This window comes from Trichomycterus rosablanca, chromosome 17 (assembly GCF_030014385.1).
Source record: "Trichomycterus rosablanca isolate fTriRos1 chromosome 17, fTriRos1.hap1, whole genome shotgun sequence".
NCBI classification, from domain to species: Eukaryota; Metazoa; Chordata; class Actinopteri; order Siluriformes; family Trichomycteridae; genus Trichomycterus; species Trichomycterus rosablanca.
This window is the reverse complement of record NC_086004.1, coordinates 10,057,212-10,080,854: the sequence shown is the minus strand read 5'-3', so window position 1 is coordinate 10,080,854 and position 23,643 is coordinate 10,057,212. Positions and strand designations below refer to the sequence as shown.

Genomic DNA, 23,643 nt, shown 5'->3' with positions numbered 1-23,643 from the left:
GGAATGGAGAGTATGAACCTGTTTATTTTTTGTCATTTATAATCAAATACATATAATTCTGTACAACTCAACCACAAGGGTATGGTTAGCCCAGCGGTTAAGGTTCTCGACTTGCAGTCAGAAGGTTGCTGATTTAAGCCCCACCATTGCTAAATGTCCACTGTTTGTCCACAGACCAAGGTCTAAAATGAGACTATAGAGAGATAATTGTAAGACGCTTTGAAAAGAAACGTCTGCTAAAAGTAAATGTAGTCAAACTGTTGGGCGGACCCCATGGGGGGTGGTGGGGTAAATGCAGTAAATAAAATCTACCTAAGGCTGACCTCTTTCTGTATTTTACCCTTTAAAGTAAAAACTAACAATAAATAGGTTTTATTTGGAATGTATGTTCAGACACGTATTCATCTATAGTACATTTCATATAAAAGACCTCTGTGGTTTATTAGCTTAATATCACAGTAACATAAGTAAACACCTCACTGAGTCTCCTCCAGTAATTATTGACTTAGATCCAGAGCAAGCTTTTCTTGGGCACCCCTCAGATCCTTCAGGGTCTTAAAGTCTTTCTTTTGGTCTCTCATCTGTAACCACTCAGCCCTATAGGATTAAAGCACATCTTGCAAAATACTAAATCAAGTCTGCCAAAAAGGCATGTGGGAAAATGTGTTATTGTTTGATGAGCCACACCCACAGTGAAGCATAGTGGTGGCAGCATTATGCTTTTGGGCATAATGGGTTTTTCCTCAAGTGGAACTGATTTAGTCAAGGAGGGAATTATGGACAGTTCCAAATATTTTGGATCGTTGTCCTGCTTGGAAATGTAACCACTCAGCACTGTAGGACTAAAAGTACATCTTGCAAAATACTAAATCAATGCGTTGGACAGTTTTTAACCCGTTTTTAGTAGTTTCAGCAATCTCCTTAGATGTTTTCTCTGCTTGATGCGTGCCAATAATTTGACCCTTCTGAAACAGATTAACATCTTTTACACGACCTCAGGATGTGTCTTTCGACATGGTTGTTTAACAAATGAGAAGCTACTCACTGCATCAGTTAGGGTTAAATAACTTGTTGCCAGCTGAAACATAATCACCCATGCAGTAATTATCCGATGGGAGGCTCTTACCTATTTACTTAGTTAAATCCAGGTGGTGACCTTTTTTTTGGCCAGGCAGTGTATTTACACACATACTTACCTGCAATACAAAGAACATTAAATAGTTCCTCTATAACATAAACATTTTTAACACAGCCTGCTGGGACTGATGCTGGGATACGTATGACGCAAATAAGCTTCCAACACACCACTGAGATTTAAAGCCAGTGTCTCTAAACATTTTACGGTCAGTGTCTCTTTTGTCCTGCTGAATGGTTTTAAACAGTAAAACTACATACTTGTAGAAGTGCAGAAATCCTTTTCAGACGTTGCTGGGTTACACATTCTACAAGAGCGAAGTCAGTCGGAATCCACAGCCTTTTTCTGTGGAAGTCATCTGAGTGGAAGTCTTATTAATCACTACTCCATGCAGCAACACGAACAAGCCTTCAGGCCAAGATATCACACTTTTCAGACTGCTGTTCCTGCCATAATTAACACGTCCGCTATGATGTATGGTGGTCGTCCTTTTTTTCCCTTCCAACCAATGATTTTCCTTAATATTAAATACCTGCTGTGCAGTGTTTGACTTTAATGAATACTTTACTTTTTCAGGAACTCAGATGTAGTTTCCAAATGTATTGGACAGTGTAGATTAGTTTCATTTAATTAATTACTGTTGTCATTATTGTTAGTTATTCAGCAGAGGCTTTTCTTTTAATTCATATTCCATTTTCATTCAATGGTTAAAACTGAGCAGGGCAAGAACACCCTGGACAACTCACCGATCCTTAGCAGGGCTGTTTGGGTACCCCTTTTTTTGGGGGGAAGGGGGGACGAGGACGACGACATAATATGCACATAATATGCTAGTGTGTTGTGTAAGCGTAGCAGTTGATAGCTATATCGTTTTACATACACTCTCTATCACTCTCTACACTCTCTGTTTCCTCGGCTGCTCCCGTTAGGGGTCACCCTTCCTGACACAACCCTCCCTATTTATCTGGGCTTGGGTTTATGCATCTTAGTGGCTCGGTACCTATAGGTACAATTCAGTGTCTCCAATTAGCCTGGCTGCATGTTTTTGGACTGTGGGAGGAAACCAGAGCTCCCGGAGGAAACCCACACAGACACGGGGAGAGCATGCAAACTCCGCACAGAAAGGACCCGGACCGCCCCACTTGGATCGAACCCAGGACCTTCTTGCTGTGAGGCGACAGTGCTACCCACTTAGCCACCGTGCCGATCGCCTTACATACACTATATTGCCAAAAGTATTCGCTCGTCTGCCTTTACACGCATATGCACTTGAGTGACTCTCATTCTTAATCCATAGGGTTTAATATGATGTGGGCCCACCCTTTGCAGCTATAACAGCTTCAACTCTTCTGGGAAGGCTTTCCACAAGGTTTAGGAGTGTGTTTATGGGAATTTTTGACCGTTCTTCCAGGAGCGCATTTGTGAGGTCAGACACTGATGTTGGACGAGAAGGCCTGGCTCGCAGTCTCCGCTCTAATTCATCCCAAACGTGTTCTATCAGGTTGAGGTCAGGACTCTGTGCAGGCCAGTGAAGTTCTTCCACACCAGACCTGCTCATCCATGTCTTTATGGAGCTTGCTTTGTGCACTGGTGCGCTGTCATGTTGGGAGCATGAAATTGTCCAAAATCTCTTGGTATGCTGAAGCATTAAGAGTAAGGGGCCGAGCCCAACTCCTGAAAAACAACCCCACACCATAATCCCCCCTCCACCAAACTTAACACTTGGCACAATGCAGTAAGACAAGTACCGTTCTCCTGGCAACCGCCAAACCCAGACTCGTCCATCGGATTGCCAGACGGAGAAGATAAAAAGATAATTGTTAAATTTTAAAAGTAATGTTTATTTTTTCCAGTCCAGTAGTCTGTATTTCTTTTAGCACACAAAGCTATGATGTTTACTGATGTTTTGGTAATGTTGTGTCTGATGCCAGTCCTGCTTTTAAGTTAAATCAACTTGACTAAACTGAGTGAAACAGAACTGATTTGGACTAGTCTGACTTTTGAACTGATACTTGACTAGTTTATTTAATGGCTGAATGAGAATTTAATGATTGAATGAGCTTTTTTCAGTCCATTTTAGGACATGATTACTTGCTATCTGAGTCTAATTCGTGCCGTAGTTGTCAGCAAATATTCATCATATTTCATTTTCATTCACCGACAAACACATCTGTAACAGGGCTTCGGCCATCCACCCACTCTCAGACGATGGTGTAACAAATTAGCCCATCGTATTTTTTTACAAAGTGCGTAATAACAAAACATCAAATTAGATTTAAATACAGCTTGTTCAGAAAGGCTTGACTGCACACGTTGCAGATTTTTCCTCCTGTTTTTAGTTTTTTTGAACATTGTACAATATGGTACTGCTGCTGCTGCTGTTGACATGTCAGCAGTATTACAGTTTATCAGGCCTATAAATAAAAAATGCGTTTGCCAAGAGAATTCAGGGGAATGCAGCTAAATAAAAAAGCATTAGCTGTAATTATAAAAATTTTTTTCTTTTTTTATGCATTTTCTCCCCATTTTTCTCCCGATTTAGCGCACTTAGTTTTGTCTTCCGCTGCTGAGACATACCAGATTGCATCCAAGGAGAGCACGTTGCTGCACACGCCTCTTCCGACACGTGCACAGCCCTCCTCTTCTGCCAATCAGGGTCCTTACACAGCGTATGAAGACCCACCCACTCACACATAGTCCGGCCCCCACCCTGCAGATGCGGTGGCCAGTTAGTATCTGCTGCAGACACTGCCAATTTTGCCTGCTAGACACCTGGGCGCTAATTATACATTTCTTATCAATTAATTATTTAGCCTACATTTAGTAATATGTGCACTTTTTTATGTCAAGTTACTTCGGTGACACAGCAGTCTTGACCACGCTAGACCAATACTGCTAAAATCTCAAGCTCTCGAGTTTGAATCCAGGCTGGTACTATCAACCTGACTGGGTACAGTCAGAAAGGGACGTTAATTAGACTTAATTGTTGCTGTCTGGTTGAGGTGCCTGTTCTAGAGGTTGGATTCTCAGATCTAGTGATATTCACTCATAATTACTACCAAGGAAATAGCACACACCACAAAGTCTTTATTAAAGTGTCCATCACCAAATAAATTAGTAGGATTTTTAGAGTTTTTGGACAAACAGCTATGTGTTCAAAAAAAAAAAAAACGTCCTTGGCATGTCCCTTACAAGTGTATGTACTTTTTTGACTTGACTGTAGACTTGTTTATCCTGATGGAGCCTGAATTCTGCTGCCATGCATTCAGCATTGACCTGTGAAGCAATGCTGGTAGTGTGTAATGTTTACTCTGTGCCCGTGATGGGGGTGTACTCTGCTTTAACAGGGTGAACCTAACAGAGAGCTCTTTTATTTCACGTGCTGCTTGGCTAACCTGCATACCTTTTGCCTTCCTCACTACCCACTTCTTTTCCTCTCCCCAGAGCTATGTATCTTCTTACCGTTGGTTTTGTGCAGCAGTGTAACAAATGAGCTCCGAGGTTCTGCTACACATGCCCAATACAAGACTGATTTAATTACAGCATAGTTTTAATCTCATTATCATATTGCTTCTTATAGTTTTCTCTGTAAGCAGTTGGAATTGTTACGGCACGCTGGCCACCACATCAACACAACCACTTTATCATGCGTATCCTTCCACAACTGAATTTGGGTTTCCTCAGCATTTCTTTAAAAGAGCATGACAGATTTACCTCAGGACATGTTTTACAGAACATAGCAATAATGCTAATTTAATTATAGCATGTAATGAAGTGCACATTTCTCATGCTGGTAGGTTTCTTTCTTACTGTATATGTTTACGTCTTGTTATTTGTCACATACTTCTACTGTGTTTATCCACTTACCAAGAACTTTCTACTTTCTACACTCACTCTCCATGTTATCAGCTCCACTTACCATATAGAAGCACTTTGTAGCAGAGATGTTCACAAGTCACAAAATACGAGTCCGAGTCAAGTCACGAGTCTTTAGGCTAGAGTCCGAGTCAAGTCATGAGTCTTTAGACTAGAGTCCGAGTCAAGTAATGAGTCAATATAATCTACACAAAACATATATTGGAATTGTAGCATAGAAATACACAAATAATATTTAAGTTCAGATAAAAAACAACAACAGATTAGCGACTGTATTTTGCCGTTTTACTTAGTGCCTTTACCTTCCTAGGTACAGGTTAAAAGCTTAAACAGATAGTTTTGTTTTCATTGCAAATTATGGCACAGCGGCCAAAATTCCAAACACGGCAAAAAAATCCATAATGTTGCTTACTTTAGCTTATGTTGTTCCAGCTGCTATTAAATCTATAACCGTGTGTCCCGTTAGGAATATAATCCGTTATTTTGTAAATGTGCTTATAATTAAAAACCTTCAAACTTGTGAAGTAAAACACGAACTCGTTAGAAAGCCAATCAAGCGTTTCATTGACACATCATCTGTGTGACGCTGCAAACTAAATACATGCAAATAACAGCATTTCTTACTAAAAATTACAATCAGAAGGTTTGGTTCAGAAAGCGGTTTTTACAATCATTAGCGCCAATTCTGTAGGAGCGTTCCATTCACATTATCTGTTACTGTGAAGTGCACTACGTAGGGTATTCCACCATTTTAAGTAGAGAGCAACGCTTCATCACTACGCCGGAAGCGGGCTGGAACATTTACCCATTGCGTGCGTTGCGGTTTAAAACGGCCGGAGTGTTATTAGAGAGCAGAAAATGACACGATCAGAATGATGTCGGATCATATATATATATAATTGTCACACGTAACTAATGTTGCTGACTTTTGTTGTCCACAAGTCATTTTATGCGAGTCACGTGTCGTTCCCATGGGGCGCTGTTGGCTGGATATATTTTTGGTTGGTGAACTATTTTTAGTCCAGCAGTGACAGTGAGGTGTTCAAAAACTCCATCAGCGCTGCTGTGTCTGATCCACTCATACCAGCACAACACACACTAACACACCACCACCACAGTGCTGAGAATGATACACCAACTAAATAATACCTACTCTGTAGTGGTCCTGTGAGGGTCCTGACCATTGAAGAACAGCATGAAAGGGGGCTAACAAAGCATGCAGAGAAAGAGATGGATTACAGTCAGTAATTGTAGAATTACAAAGTGCTTCTGTGTGGTAAGTGGAGCTGATAAAATGGACAATGTGTGTAGAAACAAGGAGGTGGTTTTAATGTTATGGCTGATCGGTATATCAGCATATAGTCAATGCATTTTTAATTTTAAATACTTCTTTGTTTTTTTTACATCTGAGGTTACCCACATAGTTCAACTGGCAGACAAAAGGAAGCTGGCTTGCTCTGAACAGCTCTATCCGTTATTGGGTGTGTCGTGAGATCTAGAGGGGTTTCTTATTACAATGCATGTGGTAATACCACAGTCCACTCACACAGTAACCAGATCTGTTTTAAAGCCTTCTACAAGCCGAGCACCATGATTCATTTTCTTACTTGTCTTGATTTGTAGCTCTTTTTTATTATGAATACATTATATACAGTATAATGGCCAAAAGTATGTGAACACCTTATAAGCTTGTTGAACTTCCCACAGCATTGTTGTGAATGTGGACTTGGCTCCCCTTTGTGACTGTTGCAGCCTTCAGTCTTCTTTTTCTTCTGCACCCCCCCCACGTTTTTTCTCTCCATTTAGTCATATCCAGTTACCCAATTGTAATTCACGTCTACTGCTCCTGACATGAACACAGACCCCCTTCGACCACTTGTACATGAGCTGCTTCTTTTCATCTGCACCTGGCGGGGTCATATGGAGATCCGTATAGTGCATGGAGTGTCACACACTGAACCCCATTATCCCCTGTTTCATTGTGCAGGCAATGATTTCAAGGATTGGCAATGTTTTACAAACGGCTTGTGTTTTAAAATGTTTGCCTAATACACTGATAACAGCAAACCACAGGTTTTCATACTTCAAAACTTAAATGCTGATACTTCAAATATGATACTCTATATGGCCAAAAGTATGTGAACACCGCTCATAATTATTGAATTCAAGTGTTTTAGCTTCTGTTTTCTAACAGGTATATAAAATCACTGATAATAAATAACATAGTCTAAAGGACATAGTCTGACAAGTTTAATGGACGTACCTGCTGCGCCACTGTCATGATTACTGTCAGAAATTAAAATAAAATGCTATGATGTATTTTATATTTGTGTTTAGGGCTGGCTCCGATTTTGGCCCAAATCACTGGATCGGATATCGGAAGGAAAAAAACGTGTAGTCCGATCCGATACTGTCGCTCAATGTAAATAACACTTAATGTAAATAACACTTAATGTAAATAAGGCCATTCAGAAATTAAAACACACTGATCTTCTTAAACTTTTAGCATCTTAAAAAATCATCGGCGTCATCGTTTTACAGTGTGTCGTATAAAGTGTCTACAATTGGAAGATGTGGATGTCAATCAAACGCGAAGGACCAATTAGAATTGACAGAGAGTTGGTTGAGATTTTCCATTAAAGTTCTGTCATGTTTTTAGATTATTAAAAACCAAAGTGCACTTATTAAAAAACGCAGCTGGATTTTGAAGAGGACGTCTGTGGCTAAACGGGGAACGTTGTAGTTTGTTTTATTTTATAACACTAATGGATTAAATTTCGTTGAGGATGTGAGAGATCTCCAAGCCGGGACAAGATAGATACATTTGTTTATTTTTTATTATTTAATTGTTTCATTTTTATTGTTTAGAAATAATATTTTTTATTATTTATTTTATAATTTTTTGCTGCCTCTTTAAGATGTAAACTTGAGAGTTGACAGATCTAGAATTTTATATTTAAATTTTAATTTATTTGTTAAATACAGATAAAGTTGCACTTTAAATTTTATTTTAAATGTTTGTACAGTGCTGTTAAACAAGCCAAAAATGCTGCTAAATGTTCTGTGTGTAAAAGTTAAAATAAAAACAGCAGTTTTGCATATGTGTGATGTTGTAGATTCTGTATTTATTCCTTTAGAATATTTCTCTGAGTCTGAGCATTGTTATTTAGATAGCTAGTTTAACCATGGTGCATTGAGACGTATTATTACTGCTTAGCTGTTTGAGAGGGCTGGTATCGGTATCGGACATAAAAAAGTGGTATCGAGCCAGCCCTAGTTGTGTTTTTCATTATTTACAGGTTCAAATTCAAACATCGAGCAGTCTTCATTAGATCACTGATTGCAGGTCATCAAAGCCAAAATTCATTCATTTATTCATGGTTAGATTCTGATTATTGGGTGGAAGAACAGACTCACACACACACACACTTAGGGCAATTTCTAGAATCTCAGGTTAGCCTGACTGCATGTCTTTGGACTTGTGCTTGTGGGAGGGACTTGAACCCAGGCCCTTCTTGCTGTGAGTTGACAGTGCTCCACTGCGCCACCATGCTGCCCTTCTTCTCAGCCAACAATCAGAACATTCAATTGTGAGTTAGAAGTAGTCGGTTCTGTTTTGCTGTCTGGTGAATATGTACCCATATGCATATGTGGTGGAGTCTGAACATAGGCATGAAGCTCTAATTACCTGGTCTGAAAGTTTCTACCTTAGTTAAAAGTTTCCAGGCTAAGGTGCCAACACGACGGGTACAGTAAGTGTAATGAGTTGGATGTGAGTGTGTGGGTCACTCTGTTCCTCACACTTTTATCTACAGTGTAAAAATAACATGTAGCCTGGAGTCTGAGAACCTTTTAAAGTGGAAATGATATTTACACATACAGAATTTACAGCCGGATGCCCCCAAGTAAATATCTATAACCTTATAAAATCCAATTTCACCTCCATCAGTTACTCATATGAGTGTGAAATGATGCATTTGTCTGGCACCATTACGGACGAGCCTCAGAGTGATAATGCAGAGCTATCGGGATTTATTCGGAGCAGACTAAATGTTTCAGGATTTTTACAGCTCTGTCATAACTATCTCAGAATGTATCACATTGGCTAGAGTGTTCAGTTCCGGTCACAATGTAATCTCTCTAGTTTTATTAAAGAAGTAAATAGATTTTATAATATGATTTGCAAGTAAACATATCCTCTGACATCCTGTAAGATTTCATAGTAAAGCAGGCGTTCTTAACAAATATCAATGCCCTGCTTTATCTTTGTCCAGAGCATTTCATGTCCTCTAGCAGACTTCTTGCCAATTGTGACCACTAGGGGGCGCCCAGCCGACCGGTAGCAGAGCTGAGATTTGATTCGAATCCCAGCGCTCCTGTGCTTACACATGTAGCATATTACCTGCAACCCCTTTAAATGCTTTGCTGCTCTTTAATGCTAAACATGGTTAAGTGTTCTTTCCTAATACAGGACATAACGTAATACATTAACTATTATCTCTTACATTCTTTGTTTATTTGTATCCTTGACAGATTCCCCTCTAAGAGAAGACAGCAATCAGGAAGACCTATCATTCACAGATGCTTCTCTCTTCAGACACTGGGGTCAGGATCTAAACTCGGAGAGTCGTAGAGTGGCCCTGAAGATGTTCCAGTATTATGGCTACAACGGCTACCTCAGCGACCGTCTGCCCATGGACCGACCCATCCCAGACTACAGACCTGAAGGGTAAGCGCGTTAAATACTGTAGCTTAAAGCCATTAGAGGATCTTATATGATTAACTTTGTATGATTTGCTAATATTTTTGGAGGGTGGCATGGCTCAAAGCAAGAAGGGCCTGGGTTTGATTTTTGCAAAAGTTGACCAAACAAAATAATACTAATATTTGAGCACCCGCATAGATATTTCCACCTGACTGCTAGATCTGTTCTACTTTGCTTTATTTTTTATTCTTTCCTCTCACTCTTCCTGCAGGTGTAAGAACATATCCTACCCAACAAACCTTCCTCAGGTCAGCATCGTGTTTATCTTTGTGAACGAAGCTCTCTCAGTCATCCTGCGCTCCATCCACTCAGCCATGAACAAAACTCCCGGCCACATACTGAAGGAGATCATACTGGTGGATGATAACAGCAGCAATGGTGAGTCCGGAATATACCAATATACAATAGTGTACCATGTGTTAATGAGTGTCACTGGTGCAAGAAGAGGATACAGAGCCTATAGTATGCATGAAAGACAATCAACCTTGCAAATTGTATTATGTAATATGCACATTTACACATGGTACTGTTTTATTTTGCACACATAATGACTGCACCTTTTGTTCTTTGTTGTATGTTCTATATTTAAAAAAAAATGTAGCCTGATGATTGATGTGACATTTTTGGGATCTTAGTGGTGCTATCAGCCGGCTGGGTGTCTGCACAGACATGATTGGATGGCCCAAACAGCCTAGCAATTGGGAGGTACACTTGTCAGTGCGCTCTCAGTGCCAGACCAAACCTCGGATAAAAAAGAAGGGGAATGTGGTGTATAAACTGTGACAAGTCTGATGGATCCTGACCAGAGCTGCAGTAGTGGCCCCCATACTATGGGAACAGCCAATAATTCACAGCCAAATCCATAACCAGAATCATGAGTACCTTGTAAGGGAGGTGCCAGGTGTAACTCCATATTTGCCATGTTAAAGGGGATAGAACCCAGCTGCAGAATACTGTAAAATAACCATCAGATTCACTCTGAAAGCATTCACATACATCTATGTGTAGCTGTATTTTCCTCACTGTTTCACTTTTAAACTTGTGTTATAGCTCGGGGAGCTGAGAAATTGTGAGAATCAGCTTTTCCGAGAGACTTTAAAACGCTTATCAAAACGTGGTTAAAACGCTTATTAAAAACGTGGTTTAATGTACTAAAAGAACGACACAGGAACACTAAACCTCTCTTAATTATTACTGCTCATATGTTCCCTCCACTGATTGAATTTCTCTGTCATTGTTTTAATACGCTGACGTTGATCATTGTTTGTACTGAGTCGCTTTTACCATGTCATATCAAACAGTTAATCTCATTGGAGGTGAAATAATGGTTAAACGAATTACGAAATACTAAACCTCAAGATTACCATGCTTTTTAACCAAAAAAAAAACTGCCAGTCTAGTTAAAATATTTTTTTTTTTTGGGGGGGGGGGGGAATACATTGAGAGTGTATGTGCCAAAGCAAAACTGTGGTTTAAATCAGCGTTTTTCAACCTTTTATTAGGTTACACACATTTTGTTAATGATTTTTACCATGACCCAGGCAACACAAAGAATGCATCAAAACACAAAACAAAATATACTTAATTAATGAAATTGGTGGCAGTCTGGTCCCACTGTGGTTTACAAGGTGTAACTTAAATTCTCCACAAGGGGGCATTCAGGTACAAGTTCATTTTGTGTTTATATGCCTGTTAAAATGTGTTTTTTAATTATAATTCTTTTTCAGCAACCATTTTTTTTTAATTCCCACTTGTTTCCCCAATTTTCTCCCCTAATCTAGTCGTGTCCAATTACCATGATTGCGTCCTCTATACTGATTCGACCCTTCACCGCTGACTGAGGACGCCTCTCAACTGACATACACCCCCTCCGTCACGTACAGTCAGTACAGACTGCATTTTTCACCTGCACGAGTCGAGTTCATACACCGACGGGCACTGTGTACGGAGGGCCACACCCCCATCAGCATTATTCCTCAGCCCTGTGCAGGCGCCATCAGTCAGCCAGCAGGGGCCGCAGTCGCACCCGTTATGAGGACCTATGATCCGACTTTCTTACCCCTAACCCTGACCAACAGCCAATCGTTGTTCATGCTGCCGCCCAGCCCAGTCGGAATGCGGAGCCGAGATTCGATACGATGCACTCGAAACCCCAATTCTGGTGTGCTAGTGTACTTCACCGCTGCGCCACCTGAGCGGCAGCAACCATTTTTTGGAAAAAACCCCGGTTGAAAAAATAGAAATTTGATCTCATTGAGAGTGTAATTAGTCTTCTGGGCTTAAATCCCATTAAACATTAATGGCGAGACCTCAAAATTGCTTTACGCCACCATTCTGGCCAAAATTGCTCTATTATGATGTTTAAAATTAGTAGGATGAAATTAGCAGAGATTGCTCAACCATGTACCAAACAAATTTAGAGCTATCAACATTTTCTTCATCTCCTAGTCATATTCATACAAATTATAGGTTGTAAAAATGATTAGAAAAAAGTGGAAACGACAATAGTTGGGGGAAAAATCTTTTTTTATAAAGCACTCTACAGTGGTACCTTGAAACTTGTTGTCAGTTGGTTCTGGGAGTAACGTTGAGTTTAAACAGCGTTGAGTTACAAGGTATTTCTTTCCCATTAGGATGTATAGAAAACCTGTTAATGCATTCCATGATCCTGTGGAACTGCATATATTTTAGGCTAATGTAAAATAATGGGGTTGTTTTTAACACTTATACACCGCCATAACATTAAAACCACCACCTGGTTTCTACACTCACTGTCCATTTTAACATGTAGAAGCACTCTGTAGTTCTACAATTACTGACTGTAGTCCATCTATTTCTTCTCATACTTTTTTAGCCTGCTTTCTCCCTGTTCATCAGTGGTCAGGACCACCACAGAGCAGGTATTATTTAGGTGGTGGATCATTCTCAGCACTGCAGTGACACTGACATGGTGGTGGTGTGTTAGTGTGTGTTGTGCTGGTATGAGCGGATCAGACACAGCAGCGCTGCTGGAGTTTTTAAATACCGTGCCCACTCACTGTCCACTCTATTAGACACTCCTACCTAGTTGGTCCACCTTGTAGATGTAAAGTCAGAGACGATCGCTCATCTATTGCTGCTGTTTGAGTTGGTCATCTTCTAGACCTTCATCAGTGGTCACAGGACGCTGCCCACAGGGCGCTGTTGGCTGGATATTTTTGGTTGGTGGACTATTCTCAGTTCAGCAGTGACAGTGAGGTGTTTAAAAACTCCAGCAGCGCTGCTGTGTCTTATCCACTCATACCAGCACAACACACATTAACACACCACCACCATGTCAGTGTCACTGCAGTGCTGAGAATGATCCATCACCCAAATAATACCTACTCTATGGTGTTTCTGGGAGAGTCCTGACCATTAAAGAACAGAGTGAAAGCAGGCTAAAAAAGTATGCAGAGAAACAGATGGACTACAGTCAAGAATTGTAGAACTACAAAGTGCTTCTAAATGGTAAATGGAGCTGATAAAATGGATAGTATGGAGGTGGTTTTAATGTCATGCCTGATCGGTGTACACTGATAATTACACAAATATAATTTAAAAACACTGAAATACAATTGAAATAAGTTAAAATTCAATAAAAATACAATAAAACCTGAACTTTCACATGACAAGTGACATTCACTTTTGTGCTGGCTGTGCTGTTATTTCCTATGGAGTGTCCTGGTGCACAAAGCTTAACATGATTGTACTATAAATGCAGATTCGTCTCATATTCGCACTCAACAAAACGGCGGTCGCACACACGTCAAGTTTCAGGGTGTTGAGTTTCAATAATTTAGAGTTAAGGTGACATCGAGTTGCAAGGTACCACTGTACCAAAGTCTTTCTGTGTAAACGAGTAGGATGTAACTTAATCCACAAGGTTTGGCTTGTTCTGCTGAAATGGTAAAGCACACTGCGGAGCTAGATTTACTGTGCTGCTTGCTTTATTGCGTTATTATTTAGTGCTCTGTTTTTGTTTAATTCTGTGTCCTTTTCAAAAATCCAGGTCACACCATTGGCATTTTGCTAACAGCCTTTCTTTCCCGAGCGTTGTCAGATAGCATCGCTGATAGATTTGTCATCACTGCCATGATTGCTAATCTTATCGCTGCTGACTGCCTTCACCTGGACGGAGCCGAAGAGTCGGTCAGGACAATTCAGACGCCGCTGTTTTTTACCTGCCGCCGGTTCGATGTTCATTAGCATGCGTCCAGCAGCTTGACCACTGTGGAGTAAGGGCAAGGCGACCTGGCTGAGCACTCGCTAATTGGATGATTTTGTGGAACCGAGGGCCGTTCAGGGGGCACAACGGATCACGGCGCATCTGCATAGTCTTGACAGGGCTGTCTGAGTGCTCATTGGTAAACCAGACGAGACGACAACAAAGCCACCATAACAAACAGAATGAATTAAATAGAAGAAATTCACTGATGGAAGTGTTAATCCACTTATACTGTATATACTGTGTATGTATATACACCCTGATCAGCCGTAACATTAAAACCACCTCCTTGTTTCTACACTGTTCATTTTATCAGCTCCACTTAGCATATAGAAGCACTTTGTAGTTTTACAATTACTGATTGTAGTGCATCTGTTTCTCTGCATGCTTTGTTAGCCCCCTTTCATGCTGTTCTTCAGTGGTCAGGACTCTCCCAGGACCACTACAGAGCAGGTATTATTTAGGTGGTGGATCATTCTCAGCACTGCAGTGACAATGACATGGTGGTGGTGTGTTAGTGTGTGTTGTGCTGGTATGAGTGGATCAGACACAGCAGCGCTGCTGGAGTGTTTAAACACCTTACTGTCACTGCTGGACTGAGAATAGTCTACCAACCTAGACACAATAGTCTGTGACCACTGATGAAGGTCTAGAAGATGACCAACTCAAACAGCAGCAATAGATGAGCAATCGTCTCTGACTTTACATCTACAAGATGGACCAACCAGATAGGACAGATGTCTAATAGAGTGGAAACAATATTTAAAAACTCCAGCAGCGCTGCTGTGTCTGATCCACTCATACCAGCACAACACACACTAACACACCACCACCATGTCAGTGTCACTGCAGTGCTGAGAATGATCCACCACCTAAATAATACCTACTCTGTGGTGGTCCTGTATTGGTCCTGACCATTGAAGAACAGGGTGAAAGCAGGCTAAAAAGGTATGTAGATAAACAGATGGACTACAGTCAGTAATTGTAGAACTACAAAGTGCTTCTATTTGGTAAGTGGAGTTGATAAAATGGATATTAAGTGTGATTTGCACTTACACGGAGAGATTCCACATATTTAGGGCAATTATGACTGATCGATGGCGCTTACACAGAGACGAGGGATAATGGGGATTAGTGTGTGATTCTCCATATGCGAAATGATGCACTTGGCTACTTCACACGGGTCAGAGGGGGCGTGTGTTAGTTACAGCTCCCCTCGTTCAGGAGTGGTCAGCAGCAGTACAGAGGAAGTAAAATGCAATCAAAAAATTTAATATGACTAGACGACTGGAGTGTGATTTGCTATAATCATGTTATGATTATTGTCCTGATTCTATGCCATCCATGTTGGTTTTACTGGTCACACTGGGATTAAATAGGGTTTGTGTGATTCCTCTCAGCTAGTGGTTTCATACAGTCCGAGCACTTATGCATCAGGGAACACGCTGAATCAAAGAATTGAATGTTTTAGCGAACACTGAGGGTTTTATGTGTAACACGTTCCCACCTGAAAGGGCGAGTGATGGATGTCCAGTCCTGTTCACTGACAGATCTGAGAATAATATGCACCACAGAGAGAGTTGTAAATGTCAAAGACACAAAAGTGGAAAGACGAAAATGTCTCTTTTAAAACCACGGCTTTCATATCGTGCTGCTTACAGCCTATCAAACGGTCAAATGCATTTTTTAGCCGGGTGGTGACGTCGGATGTGGTGCAGGATGTTTGGCTGAAACTAATGCACTTGGGATAATGCTTTATGAAAGATTGATGCTGCGGGTCATGACTGATCACTGATAATGAACTTCTTACATGCTGCTGCTTTATTTTCTTTCATGCCCAACTATTACTGCTCATTAATTTTCATTTCTGTCAATTCATGTGCATTGAAATGTGTTAAATATTAATCTAGATTTATTAAAAACATGCTTCAGGGCTGAAACATTTCTGTTTTATATTTTCACAGTATGACAATCTAGTCAAAATATTAACTTTGAAACATGACACTTTATTCTTAACATAACACATTCTACACTGTATGATTAAATACATTATATTGCCAAAAGTATTCACTCACCCTTCCAAATTATTGAATTCAGGTTTTCCAATCACTTCCATGGCCACAGGTGTATAAAACCAAGCACATATGAGGTCACCAACTTTCTGCAGAGTCAATCGCTACAGACCTCCAAACTTCATGTGGCCTTCAGATTATCTCAAGAACAGTGTGTAGAGAGCTTCATGGAATGGGTTTCCATGGCCGAGCAGCTGCATCCAAGCCTTACATCACCAAGCGCAATGCAAAGCGTCGGAAGCAGTGGTGTAAAGCACGCCGCCACTAAACTCTAGAGCAGTGGAGGCGTGTTCTCTGGAGTGACGAATCACGCTTCTTCGTCTGGCAATCCGATGGACGAGTCTGGGTTTGGCGATTGCCAGGAGAACGGTACTTGTCTGACTGCATTGTGCCAAGTGTAAAGTTTGGTGGAGGGGGGATTATGGTGTGGGGTTGTTTTTCTGGGGTTGTTTTTCAGGAGTTGGGCTCGGGCCCTTAGTTCCAGTGAAAGGAACTCTTAATGCTTCAGCATACCAAGACATTTTGGACAATTTCATGCTCCCAACTTTGTGGGAACAGTTAGGGGATGACCCCTTCCTGTTCCAACATGACTGCGCACCAGTGCACAAAGCAAGGTCCATAAAGACATGGATGAGCGAGTCCTGACCAACCCGATAGAACACCTTTGGGATGAATTAGAGCGGACACTGTGAGCCAGACCTTCTCGTCCAACATCAGCGTCTGACCTCACAAATGCGCTTCTGGAAGAATGGTCAAAAATTCACATAAACACACTCCTAAACCTTTTGGAAAGCCTTCCCAGAAGAGTTGAAGCTGTTATAGCTGCAAAGGGTGAGCTGACATCATATTAAACCCTATGGATTACGAATGGGGTCACTCAAGTTCATGTGCGTGTGAAGGCAGACGAGCGAATACTTTTGACAATATAGTGTAAATGCAGACACAAACGCTGCGTCCGAAATCGAAATAGTGTGTTTGAGGTTCATTTGTGCCCATTTAGTCAAATGAGCTTTCGAAAAGTCGGGTGTTGATGTTGGACGAGAAGGCCTGGCTTGCAGCTGACATTTCAATTCATCCCACAAGTGTTCAGTAGGGTTATGAGAAGTTCTCTACCACTAGAGAGAGTTCACTGCTGCATCCACAAATGCAAGTTACTTCCTCAGAATTCTTTATGGAGCTTGCATTTTGCACAAGGGTGCAGTCAAGGGGAAGTTAGAATTGAATTCAAGTTTTAAATGTCATCCCACCACAAATAACCTTAAAGCCGTGACACTGACGATCCTACACCAAGGCAGATGTTCTAAATCGATCTCACAGAGAGTCAAAGCCCTACAGAAATGTCTTTTCCTTCTTGTATTACCCAGTCCAGCCCAGACATGCTTTCATAATTGTGCTGTTAATTTAAATAAGGTGTTTTAATAAGGTGGAATGATGTGGATCTCCATGCCTGGTGAGGAAAGGTGTGTTCAAGTAAGATTGAAAACAAAGGTTGCGCCTTTTATAAATCAGGCTGGCAGGACGAGCTACGACATTAATGAAATGTGCGGAGCAGCACAAGTTCATATGAAAGAAAACAAAACAAAAAAAGGACAGAAAAAAGCAATTCAATACTTGCAAATATTCTCTACACGATCCCTGGTGCGATCGCACCTTTTCATTGATCGATGATGCCGAGGGGTCGCTCAAGGATAAACCACGCAGGGCTGCGACCGTCTGAAGAACGAGGGACGGTGAATTGCTTTGTGGCAGAAAGGCAGCGGCTTTTAAAGCAATTTCTGTGCCCTTGGTGCCATCGTCATTAATAACTAATGTCATCAGTGTTTGTCCGGCAGAGGATACCACAATCTATACCACAATCGATCCTGTTTACACTATAAGTATGTGGACGCCTGACTGTGAGCTTGTTGGACATCCAATTCCAAAATCATGAACGTTTATTTGGAATTGCCTCCTTTGGCACCGTCTGCAGCTAAAACTGCCCCCACTTTTCTGGACAACTTTTCAACACTTTGGATTGTGCCTGTAGGAATCTGCGCCCATTCATTTAAAAGAACTTTTCTGAGCGAGTTTGACAAGGGCCAAATTGTGATGGCTAGACGACTGGGTCAGAGCATCTCCAAAACTGCAGCTCTTGTGGGGTGTTCCCGGTCTTCAGTGGTCAGTGTCTATCAAAAGTGGTCCAAGGAAGGAACAATGGTTAACCAGTGACTGGGTCATGGCCGGCCAAGGCTCATTTCCAGTTAGTCTTTCGCTGCTGGGGATCCCGATTCGCACATGAGGCTCATCCACTTCTGCACAGGCGCCTCGGTCACAGGGTCCTCACACAGTGTTGATAACCACACCCTCTTAGTCTGGTCTTTTCCCACCCAGCAGACTTGGTGGGCAGAGCAGAGATTCAAACCAGGTGTACAGAATCCTAGCGCTGGTGTGCTAGCGGACTATCCCACTGTGCCACCTGGGTGCCTCTGTTTATATTTTTGGTTGGTAGAACAAAATGTCTACCAGCTTGTTTTTGACATTTGAGCAGAACATGTGCTTGTTGTTTTAAATGAATTGAAGCAGAAAGGATAGAAGTGATTATCCACTCGTAGAAGATTTAAATGTGGATGAGAACAGTTCGTGGATAATGAGTGTGAGTGTAGATTATTATAATGACTTTAATACTGAAGTAGCACAATGTAATTAGACTTAAGCAAGCGTAGTCAAAAACAAAACTTCAGAGTAAACTTGTGTTTGTGCACAAATGCTTTATTGAAGTTGTTGACTGTGGGGTGTCCAAATTTTTGCATAAGACCATGTTCGCCACCCTGCTTTTACATAGCACTTAAGACAAACTGCATTACTACATTATATATGGGTGGCATGGTGGCTTGGTGGGTAGCACTGTCTCCTCACAGCAAGAAGGTCCTGGGTTCGATTCCTAGATGGAGCAGGCCAGGTCATTTCTGTGTGGAGTTTGCATGTTGTCCCCGTGTGTGTGTGGGTTTCTTTCGGGTACTTCGGTTTCCTCCTACAGTCCAAAGACATGAAGTCAGGCTAGTTGGAGATGCAAAATAGGTATGGGTGTGTGTGTGTGTGTGTGGGTGTGTGTGTTTGGCCTGAGATGGACTGGTGACCTGGGGTGTTTCCAGTGAATTAGACCCATGGCAATTATGTGTATTCAACTCACTTGCACAAAGTCTTAACTTCAACCCTAATTAAGACTTTTGGGATGAACTGGAATCTTGATTATACAATGAACAGCCCCTCTCGTCCAACATTAGTCCCTGACCTCACAAACAGTATGTTGTGCTAAATAAGCACAAATACACAGACCACAGACACAAGTTTGGGTCCCTTCTGTGTGGTCCTTTCTGAGTTTTCCTGTGTTTCCTCTGGATACTCTGGTTTCCTCTTACAGTCCAGAGAGGTGCAGTGAGGTTTATTGGGGATATAAAACTGGCTCTGTGTGTGTGGCGACACAAAGTGTTTTTAGTGAATTAGACCCACGGCAATGCTAAATAGGACACTGGTGGTAAAACAAACAAGAAATGAATGCATTATAAATATAGTTTGTTCCATCCATTGCTATTAGGTATAAATTATAAACCGATTATATTAAACAAATGATGTGTATTCAACTCACCTGCACAAAGCCTCGACCTCAACACTCATGAACCCTTTGGGATGAACTGGAATGTTGATTATGCAACGAACAGCCATTCTCGACTAAATAAACACGGACACAGACCACAGACACAAATGGGCTCAAATGGGAATGGAAGGTTGGGGGTCAACTACATATTAATGACTATGGTTTTGGAATGGAATGTTTAACAAGCTCAGGGTCAGGTGACCACATATTTTCTACCATGGCAACATCGTATACATTTCAGGAGATGGGCAGAGGATCTCCAGCTTGTCAACAAATGTATAAAAAATGATTCAATGTTTAAAAACAATGTTCCTTAAAGAAAGACTGGAAAGGATCCCCCCCCCCCCCCCCTTCAGTGCATAATATTATTAAACAATTGCAGGAATCTGAAGGAATTTTAGTGCAACATTACAAAGTGGTAAATGCTTTACCATCCCAACTTTTTGCATTGTGTTCCAGGGCTGAATGCAAAAATGCAAGAATTGATGTATGATACCAATAAAATGAAGCTGACCAAACAAAACATGAAATATCTTTGATTTATACTGTCTGCAATAGGGTCAGGTGACCACATTGTATATCTTTGTAAATAAACCAGTGGCTGCTGGAAAGTATTAGGTGTAGCTGACTGATGGAAGTAACTGAAGTACCTGGCTGACATTGCATTGCATTGTGGGAGCTGAAGTCTTCATAGTTTAAGCTTAAAAATCAGAGCTGAATTTCCTCAGCTCACAGATAAGCATCTTAATCTAGATCTAAATCCAACTATTAGGACTGTTGTTTTTTTTTTCATTTAGGTCCAAATGTAGGTTAGTATTAAAACAGAATCTCACTCATCACGAGCTGTGTAGCTCTATTAAGGTCTCACTAACAGAGGCGGTGTAGAGATGAAACTGAATAGCCTGTGCCAGTCTGACACGCTTTCTTCTCCTCCTGGTGATATTATGAGGTGACGCTGCACTGAAGCTGTAAAGAAGCAAACAATAGAATCCAAAACCTATTTTCTATCTGCCATAAGAGGCTTTTTTCATACAATGGATTCAGAAAGTATTCTAAGTCATTTTTTTGCACACTTAAAAATTGCTATTTTTATTCATCAGTCTACACTTGATCACCAAGAAGAAAGAGGATTCTTTTAAAAAGAAATGAATAGAACAACAAAAACTGTAATCCCTTTTTCACAAACATATTTAGATGCTTTAATAAAAATATTGTTGTCCTTTTTCATTTATCAAGTCATGTCAATTTTATTTGTATAGCGCTTTTTACAATGGACATATGAACAACTTTACAGAATCCAGGACCAACAGACCAAAAACCCCTGTTGAGCAAGCCAAGGAAGAAACCTTGAGAGGAACCAGACTTAGCAGGAACCCCCATCCTCCTTGGGCGGCCTGGAGGATAATTTAAATGAATAGAATTTACACAAATCATACAAACACAAAATGAAATTTAACTAAAAGTTATAACTAGCAAAAAATAATAATAATAATTGGAGGTATTCATTATTTAATCCAGTCTGTGATAAAGTCCGCAGTGAGTTTTTTTTTTGGAGCAAACACGCCAGGTGTCCGTCACATCTAGTAGGAGCAGCATTGTTGGTGCGGCAATCCCGTCTTGCAGTCTTTAACCTCGGGTGGGTAAACAGGTCAGAACCACCTCGGGGCAAAACAACAGAAAATGTACAGGTAGTTCAAATGTTAAATCGTTAAGAGTAAAATATCAGTTCTGCAAAGAGTAGCTTAAGACTCCAGCACCCCTAATTATTACAGCATAACTAAAAGGGAAAGCGAGCAGCTAAAGTCATGAAGGCTTTCACAGGACATCAAGCTCGTTTCACCACTTGGGTGCAAGTACAGAGAAGAGCCTTGATGCTTGTCTTCCTCGGGTCCTGGGTGGAGGATCAAGTCGAGCGAGACTAGTGGCTCGGAGGTTGCGTAATACAGAGCAGGGTTTTATTAGACCTCGAAGGTAGCTTGGGGCTGGTCCATTTTTGGCTTTGTAGGCAAGCATCAGTGTTTTAAACTGAATTTGTGCAGCTACAGGAAGCCAGTGAAGAGAACGCAGCAGAGGGGTGATGTGGCGGTGTTTAGGTTGGTTAAAGACCAGGCGGGCAGCTGCATTTTGAATGAGCTGCAAGGGTTTAATAGTGGACATGGGAGCACCTGCCAGGAGGGAGATGCATTAGTCCAGCCATGAGATTACAAGTGACAAGAATCTGAGTGGCTTCCATGGAAAAAAATGGCTGAATATTCCTGATGTTGTAGTGGTGGAACCAGCACGATCTTGTCATGTTGACTACATGAGAAGAGAAGGTCAGCTGGTTATCCAGGACGACATCCAGGTTTCTTACATCACCAGATGGTCTGATCTGGGAGTTGTGTTTGGCTGTATGTTGTCCTGAAAACAAAGCCTTAGATGTTGGGTTATATCCTTGCTCTGAACTATGCCTTGAAAAGATCCACAGACAGTTCCTCAGTCTTCATTGCTTGGTTTTTGGCCTGACAGGGCAGAGTGAATATGGCGAGTCTTCTGTGGGTACTTCTATGGGTACTTCTATCATCTAAAACCATGCAGAGGATGGACTGGCTGCTCAGAATTGCTTCTTGTTTTGAGTGTGTGATGGATTGAGAAAAATTCAAATGGATACATTGATGTCATAAGTGGAATAAAACAAATGTGGAGAGACCAAATGTTGAGGCCGAGACAAGTCAGATCAAAACACCATGAAGTCCAAGATACGTCTGATAAAACATAAACATGTCAGACTCATGTACTCCAACGCTACTTTGTACAAGACACTGATCAAATGTTTGTTTATTCTCTCTCTTTGTCTAGAGGAGTTGAAGGAGAAGTTGCAGGAGTTCGTGGATGAGATGAACGCACAGCGTCCAGGCTTCATCAAGATTGTGCGGCACCAAAAGCAGGAGGGTCTGATCCGGTCCCGTGTGAGTGGCTGGAGGGCAGCGACTGCTCCAGTGGTGGCACTGTTTGATTCCCACATCGAGTTCAATACTGGCTGGTGAGTTACAGCACACTCTCCACAACTCCATATTATTGCCCATTGTTTTGGAATGGAATGCGCAATAAGCTCAGGTGTCCACATACTTTTGTTTCACTTGATTGGTATTAACACTAAGGTTTACAATCCATGAAAATCATATCCAAATTTTTCTATTATTGTTATTACTAAAGAATAGTACAAATTTTCTGTCCAAAAAAGATGGGACGTTTTGTAAAATGCACTTAACAGATTTTTAATTCTATTGAATCTTTATTTAACTTAAACAATTATAAAAAAAATATTTCCGCCGCTCAGGTGGCACAGCGGTAAAAAGAGACGCGCTGCAACCAGGGCTGGATTCTGAGAACGTGGTATCGAATCCAGCCTTGCTTTACCGGTTCGAAGCTGAGTGGCTATATGAGCAACGATTGGCCGGTTGCTCATATGGGGGGTGGGACAAAGAACCGGATGTGGGTCTCTCTCTGTCAGAATGCGATTGCGTTCTCTGCCGGCTGATTGGAGGCGCTTACACAGAGATGGGAGAGGGTGCCCTTAGGGTGTGTCTCTCCGCATGCAACGCTGGGTGTGTGCAATGTGTGGGTGGCAAAGATGCATCTGGCTGCTGCTCGTGTTTCGGAGGGGATATGGGTTAGCTTCAATCACCTCCGTCAGGGCAGGGTTCGGCATAGACAGAGAGGAAGCACGATGCTAATTGAACAATTGGATGCGCTAAAAGGGGAGAAAAAGGGGTAAAAAAAAAAAAATAATAATAAAATATATATATATATAAATATAAATATGTCCAATATAAATATAAATATGTCAAATTAATGCCTGTAACATACTAACAAAGTTGGGACAATGCTGTGTTCAGCACTGTCTTTTTTAAGCTTTATTGTTAATAAAACCCT

General features: G+C 41.2%; 1 protein-coding gene across 1 annotated transcript in view; it reads left to right on the top strand.

Moving 5' to 3' along the window:
- Positions 1-23,643, top strand: part of galnt18b (UDP-N-acetyl-alpha-D-galactosamine:polypeptide N-acetylgalactosaminyltransferase 18b) — a 130,130-nt gene that overhangs the window by 66,857 nt on the left and 39,630 nt on the right. Inside the window, exons 2-4 of the mRNA XM_063012425.1 lie at positions 9,545-9,740; positions 9,988-10,154; positions 22,567-22,750. Coding sequence (XP_062868495.1) covers positions 9,545-9,740; positions 9,988-10,154; positions 22,567-22,750 — 547 coding nt within the window. The remainder of the gene's footprint in view (positions 1-9,544; positions 9,741-9,987; positions 10,155-22,566; positions 22,751-23,643) is intronic.